Below are 22166 nucleotides of genomic sequence, written 5' to 3'. Positions count from 1 at the left end.
TCTCAAATCAAGCACTTTCTTTTAAGATGCAAGTTTTTCAAAAGTTCTCTTTTGCGTATTTTATTTTTAGATGGAGCCCTTATTTTACTTTTAGAACATTTATTTATGTATTTCTGTGTATTATTTATAATCCATCCAGTTAAATTTGAAAACTGAGAATAATAATTGTTAAAATATATTGATGTGTACTTTCTTTATTTGATTTGACAGTTGTTGACTCCACAGAGTCGTTGTTACTATATATACATGGCACTAAATAGTGCAAGTTAGATATTCTTGTAATGTCCGGGCCTTTGCACGAGGAGATTTTCTTAATCTGGACCTTTTCAGATTGAATACCCCTGGCCTAGCATATCTAGGGCCTCCACATGGCTACGGCTGAGCCTGCAGCTAGCAGGGCTAACAGCGCTAACAATGCAGCGACAGCAGCGCTGACGGCGCTAACAGTGAGGGGGAACCGCAGGGTAGGTGCTCCGCTTCTGTGACGATGCTGTCGGTCAGGACCTTGTTAGCAGCACGTTGCCGCCATATTAGTGCAGTTCAGAGCGACGGCTGTGAGTGAACCGGTGGGGCACGCTCACATGCACTAACATGCACTAACATGCACTAACATGCACTAGAAAGGCACACAGAGCACAGAGAAGCTCCGACTGCCTCACACACACACACACAGGGAGACACATCTTTACATTACAAATAGTTTGATGCTATATTGATGCTTTGAATATCCTATAGAGAACTATTAACACAACCGCTTCTATTACTTTCTATGTGTACATACTTAGTTGTACACATAGAAGGTAATAGAAGCAAGGAGAGACTATCACAAAGTATTACTATCATTACTTTCTCGAAACATGGCACCTGCCAAAACCTGCAAATGCACAGCAGAAACTTGCTTCTACTTGAGCCTTTCTCTTTGGCCTCCCTGTCATCTGAAATGCCCTCAGCATCAATCTAGGGAACCCCCCACCCCCCCCCCCCCCCCCCCCCCCCCAATCATCTGGACCGTTAAGTAAAAAGTGCACATCACTTCCAAAAGAGTTACTTGCCAAAGATACATACTGGTAAAAATGTTCACTACATCATCAATTCATATTTAATGGAGCGGTAGAGTTACTGTGGCTGACTAATGACTGGATGTGAGGAGAGAGAGGAACAGGTAAGAGTAAGAGAAGCAGAGAGAAACAGAGAGCAGTATAATTGGGACGAAAAGAGATTAGAAAGGAGGAATAGGCAATCTTGCGCTGTGGTCATCACCTCTGTCACTGACAGATGGTATGACTGACAGAGAGAGGGGAAGAGAATCAGCCAGTGGGAGGGAGGCCGAATCCCACCAACAGCCTGTGTCAGACTAATAGACACAGAAGGAAAAAAGATGAGAGACACGAAGAAAGAGATGAGAGGAGACAGCAGCAAGGAGGGGGCTGCCAGCAGACAGCAGCTCTCCAAAGAAGTGGCATGTGGTCTTTATGGCCAAAAGTGCCAAGACCGCCCGGATGTTCTCGCTGCCTGAAATAATATCTGATTCCTTGTGTTTTGTTAGTGTGTGCTGCGCTGCTTTCCTTTCTATCGCTCGCTGTCTTTACTCCTCCAAGCCGGTTGTAGTGGCAGAGAGGATGAAGGACAGAGGATGAGAAAATGAGGAAAGGTGGAAGTGTTATCGCATGAAAGCAAAAGCGACAATGGTCTGGTTTATTCTGCCTTCTCTGAGGGACACAAAATGACTTTCAAGCGCAGTTTTAACCTCATTTTTTTCATGCAGTGAAAAGGGAGAACAGTGTTTAGCGAGAGGGCCTGGATCAGATCCCCGTGTCAGTCATGCTCTCTGCTGAAGTGTCCTTGAGCAAGATGCTGAATCCCCACCAGCTTCAGGGGCAGCATTCTGTAGCTGTGCCTGACCCTGACCCTGACCTCCAACCTCCCTGTGGAAAATCACATTGTATTAGTTTCATTGTGTTTGAATAGAATGTCAGGGGAAGTGAAAACTGCTTTGTGAGGAAGCACATTCTTAACCGTGTCATGCCTTTAACTGAAATGTAACTGCCTTCCTGTCTGTGTTTGGTCAGGTGCTACATCACCCTAGCCCAGGCTCTGGGTATGAGTATGGGTGGAGCCCCTGCTGGTCCTGCAGGGACAGGTAAGACTGAGGCCTAAAAGGATTACTTTGAGGAACAGGAAGTTTTTCCTCAGTATTTGAAATCAGTATTTCAGTGTGTCCATGAAATACTGATTAGGAAACTTTCTTAGACTGCAGACATGTAAGTAGAAGTAAAGTAAAATGACACCAAGATTATGAAATGGTGAGACAAAAATATATTGACTGCATCTATCTATCTGTGGTCTTGTTCCTTTGTAAGATTACAGCAGTGATGCCTAAGATGGGGGTCGATACCAAGGGGTCCCAAAATATATCTCGAGGGTTGTGAAATTATTAATGGGACAGGATAGAAGTCCTAAACTATCGCCCTGATACACAATCTTGTGTTATTATTATTATTATTATTATTATTGTTATTTTTAAACTTTACCTTTTTACCATTTCAGGGAGCCACTCGATTAGAGAGATAGTTTAGGTGTTTTGGTTGGAGAATTAATTTGGTTTTCTTTCGCCATTTAAAAATTGTTGCGCCTCATTTTAGGATGTGACAAATGCGTTTTTTTTTTTGTCGTTAGGTAAGACCGAGACCACAAAAGACATGGGCCGCTGTCTAGGGAAGTATGTTGTGGTCTTCAACTGTTCTGATCAGATGGACTTCAGAGGCTTGGGAAGAATATTTAAAGGTAAGAGTCACGCAAATCTGTGCTATTATATTATCGCAAATAAAGCAGCACAAGAGAAAAGGTTCAGAGATAGAGCCCTGAAAGTGTTTAGTGCAAAGGTTGAGGGGTTTGGAATGAGAACCACATAAGAGACAGTTGGGTATATTACCCATGTTTTGGAGTTTGGAGTGCAACAGAGTGACCATAACGTTCCATGTGTCTGACTTCCAGGTCTGGCTCAGTCTGGTTCTTGGGGCTGTTTTGACGAGTTCAACCGCATAGACCTCCCAGTGTTGTCGGTGGCAGCGCAGCAGATTGCGATAGTTCTCACGTGCAAGAAGGAACGTCGCAAAAACTTTGTCTTCACTGACGGAGACCATGTGGAAATGAGCCCCGAGTTTGGCATCTTCCTCACAATGGTCAGTGACACAACAATGCCATTACTTAGAAACAACAATAACTGACGTGGACAATGTCTCTTTAAGTCAGTTTGTACAATAACCACCAGGGTCTGATCGTTATTGACAACATTGTTCATTACACCCCTTATACGGTAATCACCTTATCTACTTAGCACAGTTGCTATCCCAAGGCAAGTCATTAAACCCAGAACAGTGGTCTAATTGTTCCGTGTGGGGAGAGGGTTCAGGGATCATCCTGTCTGGCGTCTGAGCACACATGTGTAGAGAGACGGTGATCAAAGGCAGGCTCTGTAGAGAGGAGGGCCTGAGCTGTGGCCACAGGGATGTAACCAGCTAAAGGATGGTGCTGTGATCTTTAATGATGTTACAGCATCAACTGAAGATGTTCCATATTTTTTTTGGCGTATTGTCATGAGAACATGCAAAGGGACTTTGGAGGGTGTGTGCACATAGGGTATATGTTTTAAATTCTACACGTTAATCAACCTGCTGTGTCCCTCGTGTTCTTTTCATCTCTTTATTTTAAGTGTTATTTTTAACAGTATAATCTCAGATCTAAAGTTTCTATGGAATACACTATGTGCTATTACATTTCCTCATAATTATTTTGTTTTTTTTCTCTTGCTGTGTAATCAGAACCCAGGTTATGCAGGACGCCAGGAGCTCCCTGAGAACCTGAAGATCAACTTCCGCTCTGTGGCCATGATGGTTCCTGATCGTCAGATCATCATTCGGGTAAAGCTGGCCAGCTGTGGGTTCATAGACAACATGGAGCTGGCCCGCAAGTTCTTCACTCTTTACAAGTTGTGTGAGGAGCAACTCTCCAAACAGGTAAAACAATGGATGAGATCTGAAACTTGTGACACTTTGCTTTCTCGTTAAACGTCATATACTGTATACTATACACAGTATGTAAAGGTCATTTATACCACTGGATGGATCACAGAGAAAAGATCCAATACATTTGTCCACTTTGGTCACTTGGCCTTCAAGGGACTCACAGGGCTTATAATGGCGTCGGATCGAGGACACCTGTGCTTTGTCATGCAGGCGCAAATAGAAAAAGCAGTTCACAATTATTGTCCTCAAGGTCCAAAACACAACATTTACAAACACTGAGGATAAAAACAGGACAATTGTCTTTTGACGAACATTCTCCTCCTGGAGGAGCTACAGCTCGGCATAGTGATGAGATACTTGGACCTATGTGTGCAGAGCCTTCTTTTCTCTATCAGTGCTCAATTTATACATATTTAGAAAATAATGCAAGATGTGTAAGTCACTATGAGGGCCTAAAGCTTAATGCCTCACAATGTTGTGGCCACAGTCTCTGATTCATGTCTTTGTTTCAGCCCCAATTTAATTCTTGGTTTGTAGTCAAATAACTTTTTAAGCTGTCATCCACATTATGATTTAATAATTTAGTTTGCAGTGAAGATTATTGAAATACGTGTAAAGGCTTTAAACTGTAGTAGAAAAGATAAAGAGGCAGTTTTACACAGCGGTCTGCCAACATATGACGACGGCGATGATTAACGTCTAAGTTGCTATTTGTGGTCGTCCAGGTTCACTATGATTTTGGCCTCCGGAACATCCTCTCAGTGCTGCGAACACTGGGAGCAGCGAAGCGTGCCAACCCCAGTGACACAGAGTCCACCATCGTCATGAGGGTCCTCAGGGACATGAATCTATCCAAGCTGGTCAGTCTCCAATAGAATAGAGCATCTGATAGATCATCTAGACATTTTTAATTCTTTTGATGCATTTTCATCAGCAGAAAAAAACACATTTAATACAAACCTAAAGTCAGTAAAGATAACAGCCAGACAGATTTAAGATAAATCATTGTCAGTGTGTTGTGTATGATTTTTGCTAACTTGTGTTTGTGTGCATTAGATCGATGAGGACGAGCCGCTCTTCCTGAGCTTGATTGAGGACCTGTTCCCAGGCATCCAACTTGATAAAGCAGGCTACCCCGAACTAGAGGCCGCCATCGACTTACAGGTAGGGGAGGGAGTGAGGAATGGCTCTGTCTGTGCTTGCAAGGGAGAGAGAAATGGCAGAGAAATACGATAGGATATAGTGAAGGAAGACAGGAAAAAGTAAGCAGAGGTTGAGAGAGAGAAATGCAGAAGCTAAGTAAAATCCGGCAAAAGACTAATGGACTGTGAGGCTGCGGTATCTTTCATGTCACTCTTAAACGCCTCCAGATATAGCACCCAAAGGAATACAAATGGTGTCATTTACCATTTGTCAAGGACCGAGCCTTAGTAACTGTGGAAGACACAGTGCAGAGTAAATCCAGTCCGCAGAGTCAAACGTCAAATCTTTAAATTACAGCATTGTTGTGCATTATTCCCCTGCAGTAATGTACGCCTGTCGTAATACCTCTGCATGGATCTGTTGAGGCTGAAGAAACCACACAGGAAAGAGTCAGAAGCATCCAATAAAACACAGTCTTCACATGCCAACAGGTTTGGTAAACAGGAGGGCAGTGAGACCCGGCAAACGGATCCAAACACCAGAGGCCTGCACTACGGAGCAGGGTTAGGGTTAGCGAGGTCATGTCGGGGTTAAAGAACGTCCCTTCATGTGAACGCGCTCACAGCCTGACTGAGGAGCCCTGGCTCTGTTTATCAAGTTAATAACCAGCTTAGCAGGATCGCGGTTGTTATGGCTAGTGAAACCAGATGACAGAGAAATACCCTGGGTATGTTGAACTTAGGGTTGCAAAATTCCGGGAATATTCAAAGTTGGAAACTTTCCATGGGAATATACGGGAATTAATGGGAATAAACTGGAAATTTTGGGGTAATTTAACTGTATTTACCTTGTCATATATGACAAAACAACATTTTGTTTTGTCATAAGCAGACATACATGCAAACATTTTTAATACAAATTTTAAAAATTACATTTTTGACTTAATCCATGTGTGAGTAGTTGGTTTACAGTAGTTAGCTGCATCCTTTGTAAAGAAACACAGCATGTGCTGCATTCCATACATCTTTAAAATATAGTTTTGAATCGCGTTTTTATTGCTCAGCCTTTCATTTGCAGTAATTACTTTTATTTACGATAAAGTCGCCCAACTCGCGCTTTTTGATGGACCCCAACAGCCGTGAATGATGGAGGTGACGGTGTACTTTAGTGTGTACATACATCCATCCTACTCTCACTGCTGTACACAGTTAGCCTACAGTACATAAATAAACGTGGTGTTAAAATGAACATGGCTTCAGTTTACCCAGTAATCAATAAGCTAGGTGATGACCAAGACGTTGAACAACAACACAACGTTTTACGTTCACGTTTCTGGCAGACAATGTTCCCGACTAGCTGCATCCAGGGTCCAGCTGAGCTAGGCTTGCATAGCCTTGTTCTCAACTACATTTAAGTTCCTCGTCGTATGCTTTTGCAAAAAAAAAAAAAAGGAAAGTTTACGGAAATGTTCCGCTCCTTTGCAACCCTAGTTGAACTTGCTTCGTAGTACAGGCTCCAGGTAAAGATAGTCACTTAACACATGATGGAACGATGGACACAGAGGTACAAAGATGAACAGAAAGGGAGTGAGCACAGACTAAAAACCAGATGAAGGGGTGAATAACGAGGCTCAGCTGAAGCTAGGCAATCAAACAGGTGTGAGAATAAAATACAACAGGAGACCAGGAATGACTAAATACAAAGAAACAAGAAGCATAACTGAAGGTGCTTGATGTGACAGTATCTTTTACTGTGTGTGTGTGAAGCTGTATGTGATCCATTCAATACATTACAACACACTCTCGTCACAGTATTATCCAGAGCATGTCGTAGTACTTTGTATACTTGTATATGCTTAGTATGGTGAACATGTGTACGCTGTAATTGTGCTCCCTCAGGTTGAGGATGCAGGTCTGATCATTCACCCGCCCTGGAAGCTGAAGGTCATCCAGCTGTTTGAGACTCAGAGGGTCCGACATGGCATGATGGCCCTCGGGCCCAGCGGGGCCGGAAAGACGACCTGCATACATGCGCTGATGAGAGCCATGACGGGTAGGATTTCATGCGTGTTTCGGGACGTATGTTCGGCAAAAAAGACACAGAGTTGCGATGCATTGGATGGTTCAAATGTGTAAATGTTCAATATGCTTACCTTACAAGCGTAGGAGTGAATGTTTCTGTCAATGTCTTTTTTCTTCTTTTTTTTGTTTCCCTCAGAGTGTGGTCAGCCTCACAAAGAGATGCGCATGAACCCCAAAGCCATCACAGCGCCTCAGATGTTTGGTCGCTTGGATGTGGCTACAAATGACTGGACTGACGGCATCTTCTCTACACTTTGGAGGAAAACTCTGAGAGCAAAGAAAGGTGGGGTTGTTCACTCAACATGGGGTTCATACTTAGAGTTGAGCTATGATAGAGATTCCTGCTGGGTTAAGAAACGAGGACTCCTGGCAGTCTACTAAGGATTTTCCTTTTCTTTTTAGAACTTTGGGGAAACCAGAATGTTATTACTTTGCATCCATAGTTCAAAGCGGCACCAACAGCTGTTTAATCTTTCTGTTTAGTCTTAATCCTGCACACTTCATTAAAATGTATGTGTGCATGGGTATGAATATACATTATGCGTGTTTGCTTTTATGCGTCAGAATATGCATCTGATATGTATTCAGTGTAAGCTCTCATGCTTTATGCATCTCTTTGACTCGGGGTGCATTTCACGCTTTCTGTTCAAACGGTTCACTTGTGCAGCTTGTTGCCTTTGAGCAGACAGGATTCCAGTATAGAAAAGAAGGCGGTGTAGATTTGTGACGGGACTCCTGAGTCCTGACAAGTATTCTGCAAGGAAAGGAGATGCCCTGGGACAACAGACTGCATTCACAATGTGATTCAACAGATGCGGCAACGGCATCCCGAGCCTGATCTATTTTAAGGACCTCTGTGCAGAAAAGCAGCTGGTGGCTCATGTGCATGAAAGCAGTCATATTAGTAATATATTATTTTTACTCAGAAACTGTGAGTCCTTTGGTAAAAGACTTTAGGTCGGTGATGGCAGAGCAACATCAAACTTCTTTATCGGACAAACCCAGAATGACTGAGCTCACTCCATGTAGTGTGAGTGAGACTAACAACAACGCTGCTTTCTGTCTCAGGGGAGCACATCTGGATAGTCCTGGATGGACCTGTCGATGCGATCTGGATTGAGAACTTGAACTCGGTTTTGGACGACAACAGAACTCTTACGCTGGCAAATGGAGACCGTATACCCATGGCACCCACCTGTAAAGTGGTCTTTGAGCCACATAACATAGACAATGCCTCTCCAGCCACTGTCTCACGCAACGGAATGGTGTTCATGAGCTCCTCCGTGCTCAACTGGAGCCCTATACTGGAGGTGCATTGACTAATTTGATTATATATGTTTTATATCCCTACACAGGAATTGAAAATGGCGGTGCTTATTAAGGTATTACGGGATGTACCGGCAAAATGTCATCTAGATCTAGATCGGCGGCGCCCCGGGGGGCCTTGAGGACGGGCCAAGGGTGCCGCAAGATCAATAGTAACTTGTCTTGTGTTCAGAAGGCTTGACATTTCTGCTGCATCTAGAAATAAACCTCACACTGGGCTTTGGTTTTGTGAGCAGCACACACCCGCTGTGTTCTTTGAAACGTAATAGAACTACACTGCTGTGTGTGTGTGTTTCTTCTTCTCAGGCCTGGTTGAAGAAGCGCTTCTCTCAGGAAGCAGAGGTGCTGAGGGAACTCTTCTCCTCCTCCTTCTCTGAGCTCTACCGCTTCTGTGTGCAATCGCTGGAGTTCAAGATGGACATGCTTGAGGCCTTTGTCATCATGCAGTGCATCAACATGCTGCAGGGACTCATACCACCAAAGGTAAGATTACAAGTGTCCTGAGTTCCCATCCGTGGGACAGAGAGCACTCAGACAGCACTCTGTACGTTATAGTGATTAAGAGGTTACTTCATACTGCCAAAACAAAACGACTGCTGGAGGGAAACGGGAGATTCATATGGATAGCAGGCAATTTGAATCATTTGCTGTTCTAAGAAAAGACCCACAGTGTTGGATGCTATTATATAGTCTTGAGTAGTAGTTGTGACTCTTTATAGCCAAATCAACACGACCAGCAGAGCTATAAAAGTCCTAATGAGAGCGTAAACTACAGCTTAATAGTGCTCCTTGTAAGGCCATTGGGGTTGTAACCATCATTACAAAAGCAGTACTGTTGATTAATAATAAATTAAGTTAATACACAACCCAATGGTGTATTCTAGATTCGAAAATAGTTTCTCCTGTGAATTGAGTTTGTTGTTTCAGGGTCTGTGATACTTAGCAGTCACTTTATGAGGTTACCACGTAAGCATCTACTGTGACCATGTAATATGTGTTATGAGCTTTGTTACATGCTGTAGAGGCTTGAACCCATCACTGTTATCCTTCTTGTTTCAGACACACTTGTAAGTGTCCCCCTTCTCTTTTAAATGTGTCTTTTTGAACAAAGTCCTTGATGTAAAGTCGATGTTCCCCTGCAGGAGCAGTGTGGTGAGTTACCCAGAGAGCACTTGGAGCGCCTGTATGTCTTTGCCCTAATGTGGAGCACCGGAGCCCTACTTGAACTGGATGACCGGAGGAAGATGGAGATGTGGCTCAGAGGGAACGACAGCATCCGTCTAAACTTGCCAGACATCCCTCTTGATAGTGACGACACCATGTTTGACTACCATGTCACAGCAGATGGTATGCATGCATTGATGAACAGATGTTACCACCAGGAAGTAGCGAAGCTGCTCCTTGACAAGCAGAAACATTAAGCCTCATGTCGCACACAATTTCGCAGCAGGTGTACGTTTATCAAATCGCACAGTGAAATATTAAAATGTTTTTTCACTTTGAAGACAACTTGGAAGTTTCACCGTCATATTTCGTGCTCATGCATATCTTTTTTTAATGCATGCACATTTCTTCTTCTTCAAGGTCAGTGGGCCCACTGGAGCGCCAGAGTGGAGGCGTATGTGTATCCATCTGAATTCACCCCAGAGTACAGCTCCATCTTGGTCCCCAATGTGGACAATGTCAGAACAGATTTCCTAATTCAGACCATCGCTAAGCAGGGCAAGGTGAGGCTTGTTAAAAAGGAAACTTAAGTAGTGCTATAGCTGTGTACTGCCAGTAGAAAATCAAACGCTACATTCATTGAGACTCGTTTGAAGGTGCTGCTTGTTAAGTGTAACAGTGACTGAAACCTTGACACGTGACCTAAAGAGGAGCTGTGAACAGGAACATTTAGTACATGTCCAGCTTCATAGAGAGTTTATGTCTTAAGGTAAGGCTTGTAGGGATTGTGGCGCCTATTCCATCTCTTCTCTATTCAGTGCGTAATGCTTCACTTAGTCCTGGATCCAGCTGTGTAGACACACACATGCACACACAGATCAATAGCATGGCAGCATGGCCAGCTGCAGCACAGATCTACTTAAAAAAAAAAAAAGCCCATATTGACATGTTTTGGTCGATTCTTTGCTTGAGGGCCAAATGCTCCACCATCTGGCTCTCTGCAGTGTCATGCTGGTGCTCAGTCCAATTTGGAGATCAAGACGCAACAAATAGAGTTCCGGTGAACAGTTTGCATCCCGAGCTCTACAGAGTAATTATCTGCCATTTCAGGCTGCAATTTGGTCATGTTGACATATCAGATTTCATGGAACTTGCATAATGTGTGCCTGTAGAGATTTTTCATACGCACTTTTCTAGGCTGTTTTGCTGATCGGAGAACAAGGAACAGCAAAGACTGTTATCATCAATGGCTACATGTCAAAGTATGATCCTGAGACCCACATGGGGAAGAGTCTCAACTTCTCTTCTGCCACCACGCCCCTCATGTTCCAGGTAAAGCAGCACTGTCGGTTCACTTTCCTTTGAATTAGTTCAGGTTTGACCACAGGCTGTCTCCTCCTTTGCAGTTTCATCGGAGGATGGCTGCTCTACATCTGTGTTAACTTGTTATGGATTGTCATGGCCTTGTGAAGTAACATTGATTGTTCTGACTGATAATGTGCAGGCTGGAGGAAGCACCGCTGTCTTTCTCATGTACATGACTAAACTGCACATTGATCAAGCTGTTAGGATGGATTATGTCTGAGTGGAACTTAAAAGATCTTTGCTTTTTCGCTTTTTCCTCTCTTTTGTGTTGTCTTTATGTTTTTCTTTGCTCCCTGTGTTTCTGTCGTAGCGAACAGTAGAGAGCTACGTGGATAAAAGGATGGGGACCACTTATGGACCTCCTGCTGGGAAGAAAATGTCCATTTTTATAGATGATATCAACATGCCTGTCATCAACGAATGGGGAGACCAGGTTAGGGATCATTTTAACATCAATTAATTGAAAAATAACTGAAAATATCATTTCACTATCTACCTCGATTAATGGTAAATTTCCATTTATAATCCCATAAATCATTTAACTTCAAGTCATTTTCATTGATTAGATTTTCATTTCAGTGACCTAATGTAATGATCCAATTAAATAAACTGATGATAACAACAAATAAAAATGCTAACATGAACTAATAACAAATACACCACCTCTTGATTTAAGCTGGCTTTGTTGCCCTCCATCATAGGTGACTAATGAGATTGTCAGGCAGCTGATGGAGCAAAGCGGGTTCTTCAATCTGGAGAAACCCGGAGAGTTCACCAACATCGTGGACGTTCAGTTCCTAGCAGCTATGATCCATCCGGGAGGAGGCCGTAACGACATCCCACAGAGACTGAAGAGGCAGTTCTCCATCTTCAACTGTACGCTGCCCTCCAATGCTTCCATCGACAAGATCTTTGGTGAGTGAAAAGAGCGCAGTGGAATCATTATTGATGTACGTATTGAATCAAAACATTTGATTAACGTTAAAGAATGTGTTAGCAAAACTAGCAAAAGGCTGAAACTCCAGTGCAAAGATACTACAATACTACTAATGCTGAATTTACTAAACATGTGCAAAATGTCATGACCCATAGAGAATGTACTGTGTCCTATACGGTCCTTTTTCATTAAATGGCATCACTGACCCTATTACACAGGCGTGATTGGTGTGGGCCACTTCTGTGCACGTCGCGGTTTTGTCGATGAGGTTCGAAGCGCCGCACTGCGCTTGGTGTCTCTGACTCGCCGTCTCTGGCAGTTGACCAAGGTCAAGATGCTTCCGACTCCGGCCAAGTTCCACTACATCTTCAACCTCAGGGATCTGTCCAGGATCTGGCAAGGCATGCTCAATACCAACGCCGAGGTGGTCCACTCTGTCCAGGTCAGAGGTGTTCTGAGTGACCTGAATTTCTAAAATGTCACATATTTAAGAAAAGATGGTTAACATGGCTGGGTTTCTACTGGTTGAATACTGATTTCTTTACCATTCATACGCTGTTTTCACAAGAATGCATGTGTATGACAAATAATGCAGACAGCAGAAGTATCTCAAAATGATGAAATCAAAAGTTTAACGGACAATAAGCCTACTATAAATGATCCTAACAAGTATTTCACTGCACCATCAATCAAAATGCAAAATAGTAGTGCTGCAGTGCTGTAACATTACTTCTCCCAGTAGTCTGCTTTCATACAGTGAAGTCCCGTAGTGTAATGTGCTGCAGACTAGAGTAGTGCAGAGACCCTGACGGAGAATGATCAAACCTATGCGGTGCTAATGCATGACTCCATATCTCCAGCGTTGGAGAGAGAGACGGAGTGTTTATTGGTTGGGAAGCATAGAGAATTCTTGCATTGCAAGCTCAAATGTTGCTGAGGTGACCAATTCCCTGTTTGTTTTGAGACCTCACTGAATAATAGAATACAATGAAATATATCTTTCTACTGTAGGCGACTGAGAGGCTAGGCAAACATGCTCAGCGTCCCTGCTGAGGCTACACACTTAACTCAGAAGACCTATGAGTACAATAAAGTAAACCACTCACACAGAATACAAGAGGACTGGATATTAATAAGTGTAACATTCCCAGGGTTTTATTTCATTATACGGTTGCTGTATGTGCAGAATTCCTACAATCGGTACATCTAATCCATTTCTGGCATAGTGGATTTCAGTGTGTCTCTGCTCACTGCTGCTATTTGCTCATCTTTTTACTCATTCAGTGATTCCATTAAAGAATACAATATTTCGTCCCAATCAATGCCGTTTGTCATATCAGCCATAGTATCTGTACCGTTTGTATGCAACGGAGCTGAATGAGCTGATTCAGTAGCCGTGCTGCTGGCTTGTACCGTCTGACAGATAGAAGACAAAAGCTTTTAACTTGACTAACTTGAACGAGAGCGATAACACGATACGCATCGTTTCCAGGTGCTGCTGGCATTGTGGAGGCACGAGTGCAGCCGTGTGATAGCTGACAGGTTTACCATGCCTGAGGATGTGGAGTGGTTTGACCAGGCTTTGGCAAAGCTGGTGGAGGAGGAGCTTGTCGAGGAGCGCAAGAACATCGCGGATTACGGACCGGACAGATACTTTGTCGACTTTCTACGAGACGCACCTGAGGCTACAGGTACCGTCAGTCAAAAAGACTCTCTCGATTATGTATTTTTGTATTGCAATCGTTTTAATGTTTAATTCTAATGTCTTCATAGGGGAAGAGTCAGAAGATTCGGACTTTGATTTGCCCAAGGTGTACGAGCCCATGGAGTCGTTTGAGAGTTTAAAGGAGCGCCTGAACATGTTCCTTAGCCATTACAATGAGAGCATCAGGGGTACCGGCATGGACATGGTCTTCTTCCAGGATGCTATGCTACATCTGGTCAAGGTAGTCTGAAGATCTGTTATCATTTAGCCACATTAGTGTGTTTTTCTAATGTTGACAAATGGTAAGATTAGCAAGAATAGATGTCACAAGCCTTTTACGTTATAGAATAGGACAAGAACTACCGTGGAAGGGTAAGTATATATGATTTACATTTTAATGAATGTGTGCATGCATACAAAATGTAATGTCACACACAGCCAAGAGCCTTCCGACACGGCCATCCCATTGCACGTCTCTAGCAGATATTTCTCATGAAATGGTCAAGCTTCTAGCCTTTGAAAGAATCTAAAAGTGTCCCAAATATCCTCCGAGTTTCAGTTAAGTTCAACTTTAACTTGTGGAGCTTTTAAACGCTCGCTTGATTCACTTGCACTCACAATCTCTGTCTGCCTGGCTTGTTTTTCACACTGGCAGCTTGCAGCTCCCATTATGAATCCTAGTTTTCTGTGCGTGTTTGGTGTTGTCTGTGTGTGTGTGTGTGTGTGTGTGTGTGTGTGTGTGTGCGTGCGTGTGTGTGCGCGTGTGTGTGTAGGTGTCAAGGATAATACGGACACCTGGAGGGAACGCCTTGTTGGTGGGTGTTGGGGGTTCAGGCAAACAGAGCCTGACCAGATTGGCCTCGTTCATTGCTGGATACAAGATCTTCCAGATCACTCTCACACGGTAATGCTCACATACAATAGTCGCATAAGCGCACACACACACACACACACACACACACCTGCCACATGTAGTTGTTCATGGCCCATGACCTTTGATTCACTTTATCATTTAATACTCGATGAATCAATCGTGGATGTAACATGCAATGGCATTCATTGTATATTCAAATGATGCTGTTGAGTTAGGAGCCTACTATGTTGCATGCACCATCTCCTTTTGTTTTGAATCAGGTTGAACTCTAAATAGTTTTAGATATGAAATCAAAATCACCGTACTCTATATATATATTATCTTGAACATCCTGTCTCGGTTCTGACATTTGAAAAGAGATTCATTATTTTCCATTCAGGAGCTGCAATTAGAAACGATGTGTTGCCGAGACGTGTTCTGAGAGAGGAGATTTACTGCGTAATATCTTTCAGTTCTGGCCCCTTGTCAACCGCGTCTTCTCTGTGAGACGACGTCGTTGTCTCTTCAGTGCAGTTGATAAGAAAAACGCTCTCCACTCCACTTCGTCTGTCTCATTGTTCTGTGTCTCCCTCGCTCTCTGTCATGTGTTTTCCTCCCTCAGTCCTCGTGTGCGTTTGTCACCGTCTGCGCTTTTTCCTGACAGATTTTAGTGTTTGCTATTAATATGAATGAGCCTCTGGACTTCACAGCCCTCTTTCCAGAATACAGGCACCTTTATGTGACGTCTTTGCTCTTCTTCTTTTTCTACACACAGACCAGCACAGTTACGTCTCTGTTTCTCATGCAGACTCAATTTAATTGTCATTCTCTTGAACCTAACTTTATTATTGAAATACCATCATCCTAACTCTGTTACTCTGTTGCCTTTCATTCACTTCCCACCCTTTATTCTGCCACTTTCACACACTTGCTTATTTGTCATCTTTTAAGTGGATATCTATTTGATGCATTCTTGTTCTTTGCCAGCTCGTACAACACAGCCAACCTGATGGACGACCTGAAGCGTTTGTACAGAACGGCTGGCCAACACGGCAAAGGCATCAGCTTCCTCTTTACCGACAACGAAATCAAAGAGGAGTCCTTCCTCGAGTACATGAACAACGTCCTGTCATCTGGAGAGGTCAGGAGCACATGCATAGGAAGAAAACACGAAAACACATGCATGTATGTTATAGACGTATATGCAACATGAACATTTAACATGAACATTTAAAAGCAGCTGATGAGACGCTCAGAGTTCGATTACTGAAGCTGAGCCTTCAAAGTAAAGGTTTGGTGCTGTACACTAGGATTTAACACAGGAAGTCCGTATTCTGAACTCAACACAATAATGTTTAGATAAACCTATTTTCACTGCTATGATTTCGTATGATGCGACTGAAAATGGCTCAACTGAATATTCCCCAGTGCGTGCTCTATACACATACAGTACATTCCCATACTGTATTTTATATTCATTGTCGGTGTAATTTACCACGGATGTCTAGACTGGCTGAAAAACAGACAAATTCATTATTAAGAGTGCTGCTCAAACGAAAAAATATGAATGTATTGTATTCTGATGAATATACCGGCACACGTGTTTTCACAGCAGTTTTGAACACGAGCACTTTATTGTGATGAAAGCCTACTGTGGGGACACAAAGCTGCTGCACTGACTCAGATGCTTATATTGATATCTAGTTTGTCCAGCACAAAAGCTTCAATTATGTTTTCGTTGCGCTGCTGAAACTGACAGCTGGCATTCACCTTCTGAGTGAAAGCTACTTTTCATGACACGACAGCACAGACCTAGAGAAGAGGAAACAATGGTGTCTGCATCTGCTTCATGAGCAGCGCAGTTTATCTCAATTCAATCAAATTAAAAAGCAAATTGCATTTTCCCCGTCAATCCGATAATATTGCAATTATTTTGCCATTGATTTGGACGTAATGAATTGAAGCTGTAACTGACGGAAGGGACAGATACATCTGCATTCCAGCTGCAGAATGTTCTTTTCTCTGCGTTACTCTTGTCACAGCAGCAGTAGGAGGCGGCAGCTTCTTGGCAGGGCGTGTGAGCGGAGTGGAGCAGTGACAATCTCCACTCCTCGCTCACGGGGCTGTCGGTTCCCTCCGCTTAAAGCCGCTCCGGGCCACAGCGGTCAATACCGTTCCGCACTCGACTCAGGTTTCACCCTGCTCCACTCAGACCGCTCTCCCCTAAAAGAAGGAAAAGCTGCTTTGCATTTTTGGGCTGTTGGGCTGCAATCAGGGCTCACATGCTCTGCTTCAAGGTTAAACTTATACATTTCTCTGCTGCGGTCCCAAAAATCTTCCATTGTACCGGATCCAGTACTGTGTGTACCTGGGAGAAACACCACGATATTCTCTGCTCTGTAATTCACTATCCTCTTTCGCTCCCTCTTCTCCTCTTAATCCTACATCTCTCCCTCCACACTCCCCCTCTCTGTGCTGTGCCTTCCTGTTCCCACTCATCCTCTTCCTCTAATTGTGTTTTCCCCTCTGGTTTGCTTCCTGCTCAGTCTCCAACATTTCCCCTTGTTGCTCTCTTCCCTTTTCTCTCTAATCCTCTACGTCATTGTTTTCCTCTTTGTCTCTTCCACTTCCTCTCCCCCTCTATCTCCCTTCCTTTCTCTCCTGATTATGTATGCTCCTTCCCCATCCGTCATCCACCTCCTCTTCAGATAGATCTGTCTCCTGCCCACCTTGTGCATTTCCTTACATTTTCCAAATTAAAGACTTATCACAGATACATATGTTCTGCCTATGCAGGTGTACAAAGCAAAGACCGTCTACATGTGTGAGATGGGGAATTATTTTAGTTTTTAGTCTTACATGCATGGAAGGAATGGTCTAAGCAACACAAGTGATTGTTTGTTTTGCCACAAACAAGCAAACCTTCACAGTTATTCCTGTAGAGGTTAATTACATAAGATCAGAAGGAGCATACTGCTGGGGAGACAACTGAGACCAGCACTGTGTTGTGCTCTCATTGGTTGATTTACACCTGTCATTACACATCACCAGCCTCTCCCCCTTCTGGTTGTGTACAGGTCCCATCACCTCAGCTGCAATGATGTACTGCATAGCCATCACGTTACGAGATGAGTGGCCAGCACATTGACGGAGAGACATGTGTAAAAACTGGAGGATCTAATACAAAGTAGACACATTTTCATTATCTAGAACTGTCCTTTCTCTCGGTCCTTTCATTCATGCTTAGTCACTTTTAACATACAACAAAGCCCTGAAACCCTGGGTGGGGAATTGCTTTTTTCCCCCTCTAAAACTTTTCTTTTACCTCCTAATCTTTACCCACTTTTCCCTCCTTTTGCCTTTTTGTTTACTTCTTTCCTCATATTTTCTTCGTCTATCCCCCTCACTTTCAATCAGCTTGTTGTCTTTTCTAACCCTCCTTTGTTTTCTGTTGCTGTCTCTGCCTCGTGAGGATAGCATCCCTATCCTCTCTCTGTTCCACCCCCTTCCATGCCCTGACTCTACCTCCCTACCTAAACACCAATTTAAGCAGCAGCAGCTGCTTTACCAGCCAGTTAAATAGAAGTGGGGACCAGAGTTTGTGTACGTGTGATGTTTGTGTGCAAGCGAGCGGTTTGTGTGTTTGTGTCTGTGAACAAAGTTTGTGCTGCAGAAGTTTTGGGACGACTGTCTGCGAGAGACGGTGACAGAGATGAGAAATAAAAAGGAAGAGCGAGCTGTTAGTTTGAGCTTGTTGTTTATGTGTGATTAACCCAGCAGATGGTTAGGGACATGGTGCTACTCTCCACAAAACCACATGCTCCGCCAAGACTCTCTGCTGCTCTCTCTTCTGTGTTACTTGCTCTCTCTCTCTCTCTCTCTCTCTCTCTCTCTCTCTCTCTCTCTCTCTCTCTCTCTCTCTCTCTCTCTCTCTCTCTCTCTCTCTCTCTCTCTCTCTCTCTCTCTCTCTCTCTCTCTCTCTCTCTCTCTCTCTCTCTCGGTAACTTGGGATTTAATGAAAAGGTGCAAAAAGCAACGTGGGATGCGGTGTCACTGTCCCCTACGTCAAACCCGGACAAAGTGGCTGTGTTACTCCAGAATAAATGTCATTCCTCAACACCAGGCTAAGGCAGTGTGTAGAGGATAAAAAGAATAACAAAGGAAATGTAACAAATGTCCAAAAGTGATTTCAAATCAACTTCCAATGTCAGTTCAAATCAAACTAAATAATGAGATCCACTGCTTTCCTGTAAACATGGTGAAGGGAAACGGGTCAGAGGAAACGAAGAGAGCCGAACAAATGTCACAGTCGACAGAAGTTGGAATGTGAAGCATGTGAAAATGAAAGCACTATTTCAAGGTGTTAATTCTGAATATGTTACACTGGAGGAATCTTGCCTTTTTGAATTCATAAGCAACCAATGCCTGAATAATGCTAAGCTACAGATGTTTTCCTATTACGGTTCGTATTTTGGAAGGCTATTTCTCAGATATGCTTCCTTGAATTTCTGTTTGTCACTAATTGTCTCCATAGGCCTCAAGTACAGATTCATATTTGAAAATCTGGCTGAAAGGTTTTGCACGGGAAATCCCAGATGGGATTAGATAATAATGTGCCGTCCTCCAGTGCAGAACCTTTGATAGATTAGAGTGCTGAGAGAACACATTTTGTGTGTGGAGGTGTTTCCCCGTGTTTTGACAATCACAGCGTTCAAAGCTCATACTAGAGAAAGGTGACATCCTAAAATGGTTAAAGGATTCAAATGCATGTTTCATTTTTTTTTTACACGGAAACAAAATTTTAAAAATCATAGCTGAAATCCAAAACTTATACCAAACCCATAGATGCAATCCAACTGGTATTTGTAGGATTAACAACCTGAAAACGCTTCACTCAGTAGATCTCCACCACGTGTTTCTGCAACAACCACTGCTGTAATCTTGTATTGAATAAATATAACCTACGTCTAGACCCCCCCGTCTAATTTCAGATTTGATTTGAAGTTGTGAAGTTCTGTTAGCTGCTAGCTGATAGCCTAACACACCTTCCAAAACAATAAAATCAAGCAAACTGTTTTCTCTTACTGTATCCCACTTGATAAAGAACAGTGAGTGAGGAATCAGCAGTCAATCAATGACAGCATCAAACAGACAATACAATGTGTTTTAAGAAGGTTCGAGTCACTGACACCACAAAACCTCGTGGTTGCAGCTATAAAGCACCTATAATAGTATTAGTTTGGTGCAGCTGGTTCAGCAGTATGCAAGATTAGCCGTGGACAGACACAGAGATGCACAAACAAGCTCACACACACACACACACACACACACACACACACACACACACACACACACACACACATAACCAATCTCATTATCTCTTAATAACGATGGATAGACCATGTAATTTGACATTAGTGTGTGTGTGTGTGTGTGTGTGTGTGTGTGTGTGTGTGTGTGTGTGTGTGTGTGTGTGTGTGTGTGTGTCTATCCTCAGGTGTCCAATCTGTTCGCTCGTGATGAGATTGACGAGATCCTCAGTGATCTCATTCCCGTTATGAAGCGGGAGTTTCCCAGGCGACCGCCGACCAATGAGAACCTGTATAAGTACTTCATGTCGCGTGTCCGACATAACCTCCATGTTGTTCTGTGCTTCTCGCCCGTTGGGGAAAAGTTCCGCAACCGGGCGTTAAAGTTTCCTGCATTGATATCTGGTTGCACCATGGACTGGTTCAGCCGGTGGCCAAAAGATGCTCTTGTTGCAGGTATATTTCACCTCCCTTCTGTAAATGTTACATCGATGTGATCCGCTTATCTAATGGTATCATTTGTTTCCCATTAATAATGCATCCCTTATCTATTCAGAGTGGCAGCTGTTATGTTTCTTAATACTGTAAAATCAGATTAGTCAGCTTGTTCAATGTGTCCCATGTGCTTTCAGATTACGGAAGTTCAGAACACATTAGAATTTTTATGATTGGCTTTGTTAGACACCTTTAGTCCTGCTGCTGGGATTTACTGCTGTTATTTCCTCATCTGTCTACTTTTAATCTCTTTCATTAATCTTATAGGCGCTGCATCAGAACGTTGCTTAGAAATGCCTTCAACTGATCCATATATAGATCGTAATTACATTTGTTTGTGCACAGACAAATATCAGAAGTCTTAATTCTTTCAAATATTTAAAATCTGTTATGCTCATTTTGTCCTGGAAAAACAATGTCTTCCAGCATATTTCCCAGTTATTCAGTTTTCCCTCTTTTTCTGAATTTCCATTTCATATTTTCTTTAGTCAGTCAGAAGAATAAAACGGATGACATAGTCATGCATGTAACCAATAATCCACGATGTCCCATTCATTAACGCTATCACTCCTGAATGGAAAACAATCAATTTTAATTTGTTATAGCATGTCATAGTATGAAGCATGACAAATGTGCCAATCTGGTTCCAGTAACCGCTTAATTCTGCTCTCTCTTATTTCTTCCTCCTCGATCTATTTGTCCTTCAGTTTCGGATCACTTCCTGTCAGTCTATGACATCGACTGCTCCGCCCAGGTTAAAAGTGAGGTCGTCCAGTGCATGGGCTCTTTCCAGGATGGCGTGGCAGAGAAGTGTGTGGACTACTTCCAGAGGTACGGCATTTTGTTCAGCTGCCTCTCCGTCTCTGCTAAGGCAGCGATCCACCCTTGAACAAAATGTTAGTCTAGTTATGATTGACAGTTAGGGGAGCGGGATGGGGGATGACATGCAGCTGGAAATAAACTCGAGACGTTGCCGTTTGTGGTCAGCCTTCATTTTATAGAATCAAAGTTCCACTAAATGTGGATCTAAGTGTAAAACACTGTGCAAATGATTCTCCTGCTTTTTAATATGACATGAAATGAACGTTTTGTAATCTAATTTAATTCCAGGTACCGACGTTCCACCCACGTCACACCCAAGTCCTACCTGTCCTTCATCCAGGGCTACAAGACCATCTATCAGGAGAAGAGGACTGAAGTCCAGACCCTGGCCAACAGGTAATCAGATTACAGGGTTAAGTTGTGTTACTCTTGTACTTACAATGTTGACATATTCTGTAACACAAGAACACAAGATGGCTTTCGTTCCACCTTAGAATCCGGACCTCCACCGCTGCATATTGTCGACGTCTCTTACAATTAGTGAGGATCGGTCTGTGAAAGACTCCTCTTTAAAATCATATTAGGTTGATAAAGTTGTTCAATCTTAAATCTGTAGTCACGATGAGTGGACTATCATAAGTGGACATCAGTATTCGGCATGGTAAGTGCATTTCCTGAAAAATAATTGCTGTTCTCACAAGTAGATTTTCAAGGGACAGTGTCACAGATTGAACTTTAATCTTTCAATCTGATTTGATATTTATCAACTCCCTAATGGCGCTGAAAGTGATGGATGATCAGTGTCCTTATGAAGTAAGCTGCCATCAAAGGGGCCCAGTCCAGAACCATCAGTCAGTAGTCATGTTTTGAGAGTACAGCATTAGAATTCAGCCTCTAAAAATCTATTGGCAGGTGTTGAAGGGATGTCATGACATTTCGAT

At 43.1% G+C, this 22166-nt stretch overlaps 1 protein-coding gene across 4 annotated transcripts in view; it reads left to right on the top strand.

Moving 5' to 3' along the window:
- The window catches only part of dnah5 (dynein, axonemal, heavy chain 5), an 84355-nt gene that overhangs the window by 27685 nt on the left and 34504 nt on the right, over positions 1-22166 (top strand). For all 4 annotated transcript variants that reach the window (XM_068736073.1, XM_068736072.1, XM_068736075.1 and 1 more), the window contains exons 40-62: positions 2070-2140; positions 2677-2784; positions 2995-3182; positions 3822-4016; positions 4751-4885; positions 5082-5189; positions 7067-7220; positions 7386-7532; positions 8318-8559; positions 8882-9058; positions 9718-9922; positions 10160-10302; positions 10937-11071; positions 11415-11537; positions 11806-12019; positions 12260-12483; positions 13534-13732; positions 13815-13987; positions 14520-14650; positions 15587-15740; positions 20097-20364; positions 21111-21234; positions 21514-21621. In XM_068736073.1, coding sequence (XP_068592174.1) covers positions 2070-2140; positions 2677-2784; positions 2995-3182; positions 3822-4016; positions 4751-4885; positions 5082-5189; positions 7067-7220; positions 7386-7532; positions 8318-8559; positions 8882-9058; positions 9718-9922; positions 10160-10302; positions 10937-11071; positions 11415-11537; positions 11806-12019; positions 12260-12483; positions 13534-13732; positions 13815-13987; positions 14520-14650; positions 15587-15740; positions 20097-20364; positions 21111-21234; positions 21514-21621 — 3726 coding nt within the window. The remainder of the gene's footprint in view (positions 1-2069; positions 2141-2676; positions 2785-2994; positions 3183-3821; positions 4017-4750; positions 4886-5081; positions 5190-7066; positions 7221-7385; positions 7533-8317; positions 8560-8881; positions 9059-9717; positions 9923-10159; positions 10303-10936; positions 11072-11414; positions 11538-11805; positions 12020-12259; positions 12484-13533; positions 13733-13814; positions 13988-14519; positions 14651-15586; positions 15741-20096; positions 20365-21110; positions 21235-21513; positions 21622-22166) is intronic.

The sequence above is a fragment of the Cebidichthys violaceus genome, unplaced genomic scaffold, assembly GCF_023349555.1.
Source record: "Cebidichthys violaceus isolate CVI_PGR_0920_01 unplaced genomic scaffold, fCebVio1.0.p SCAF_7, whole genome shotgun sequence".
Lineage (NCBI taxonomy): Eukaryota > Metazoa > Chordata > Actinopteri > Perciformes > Stichaeidae > Cebidichthys > Cebidichthys violaceus.
The sequence above is the reverse complement of the archived record's forward strand: the minus strand, read 5'-3'. Positions and strand labels throughout refer to the sequence as shown.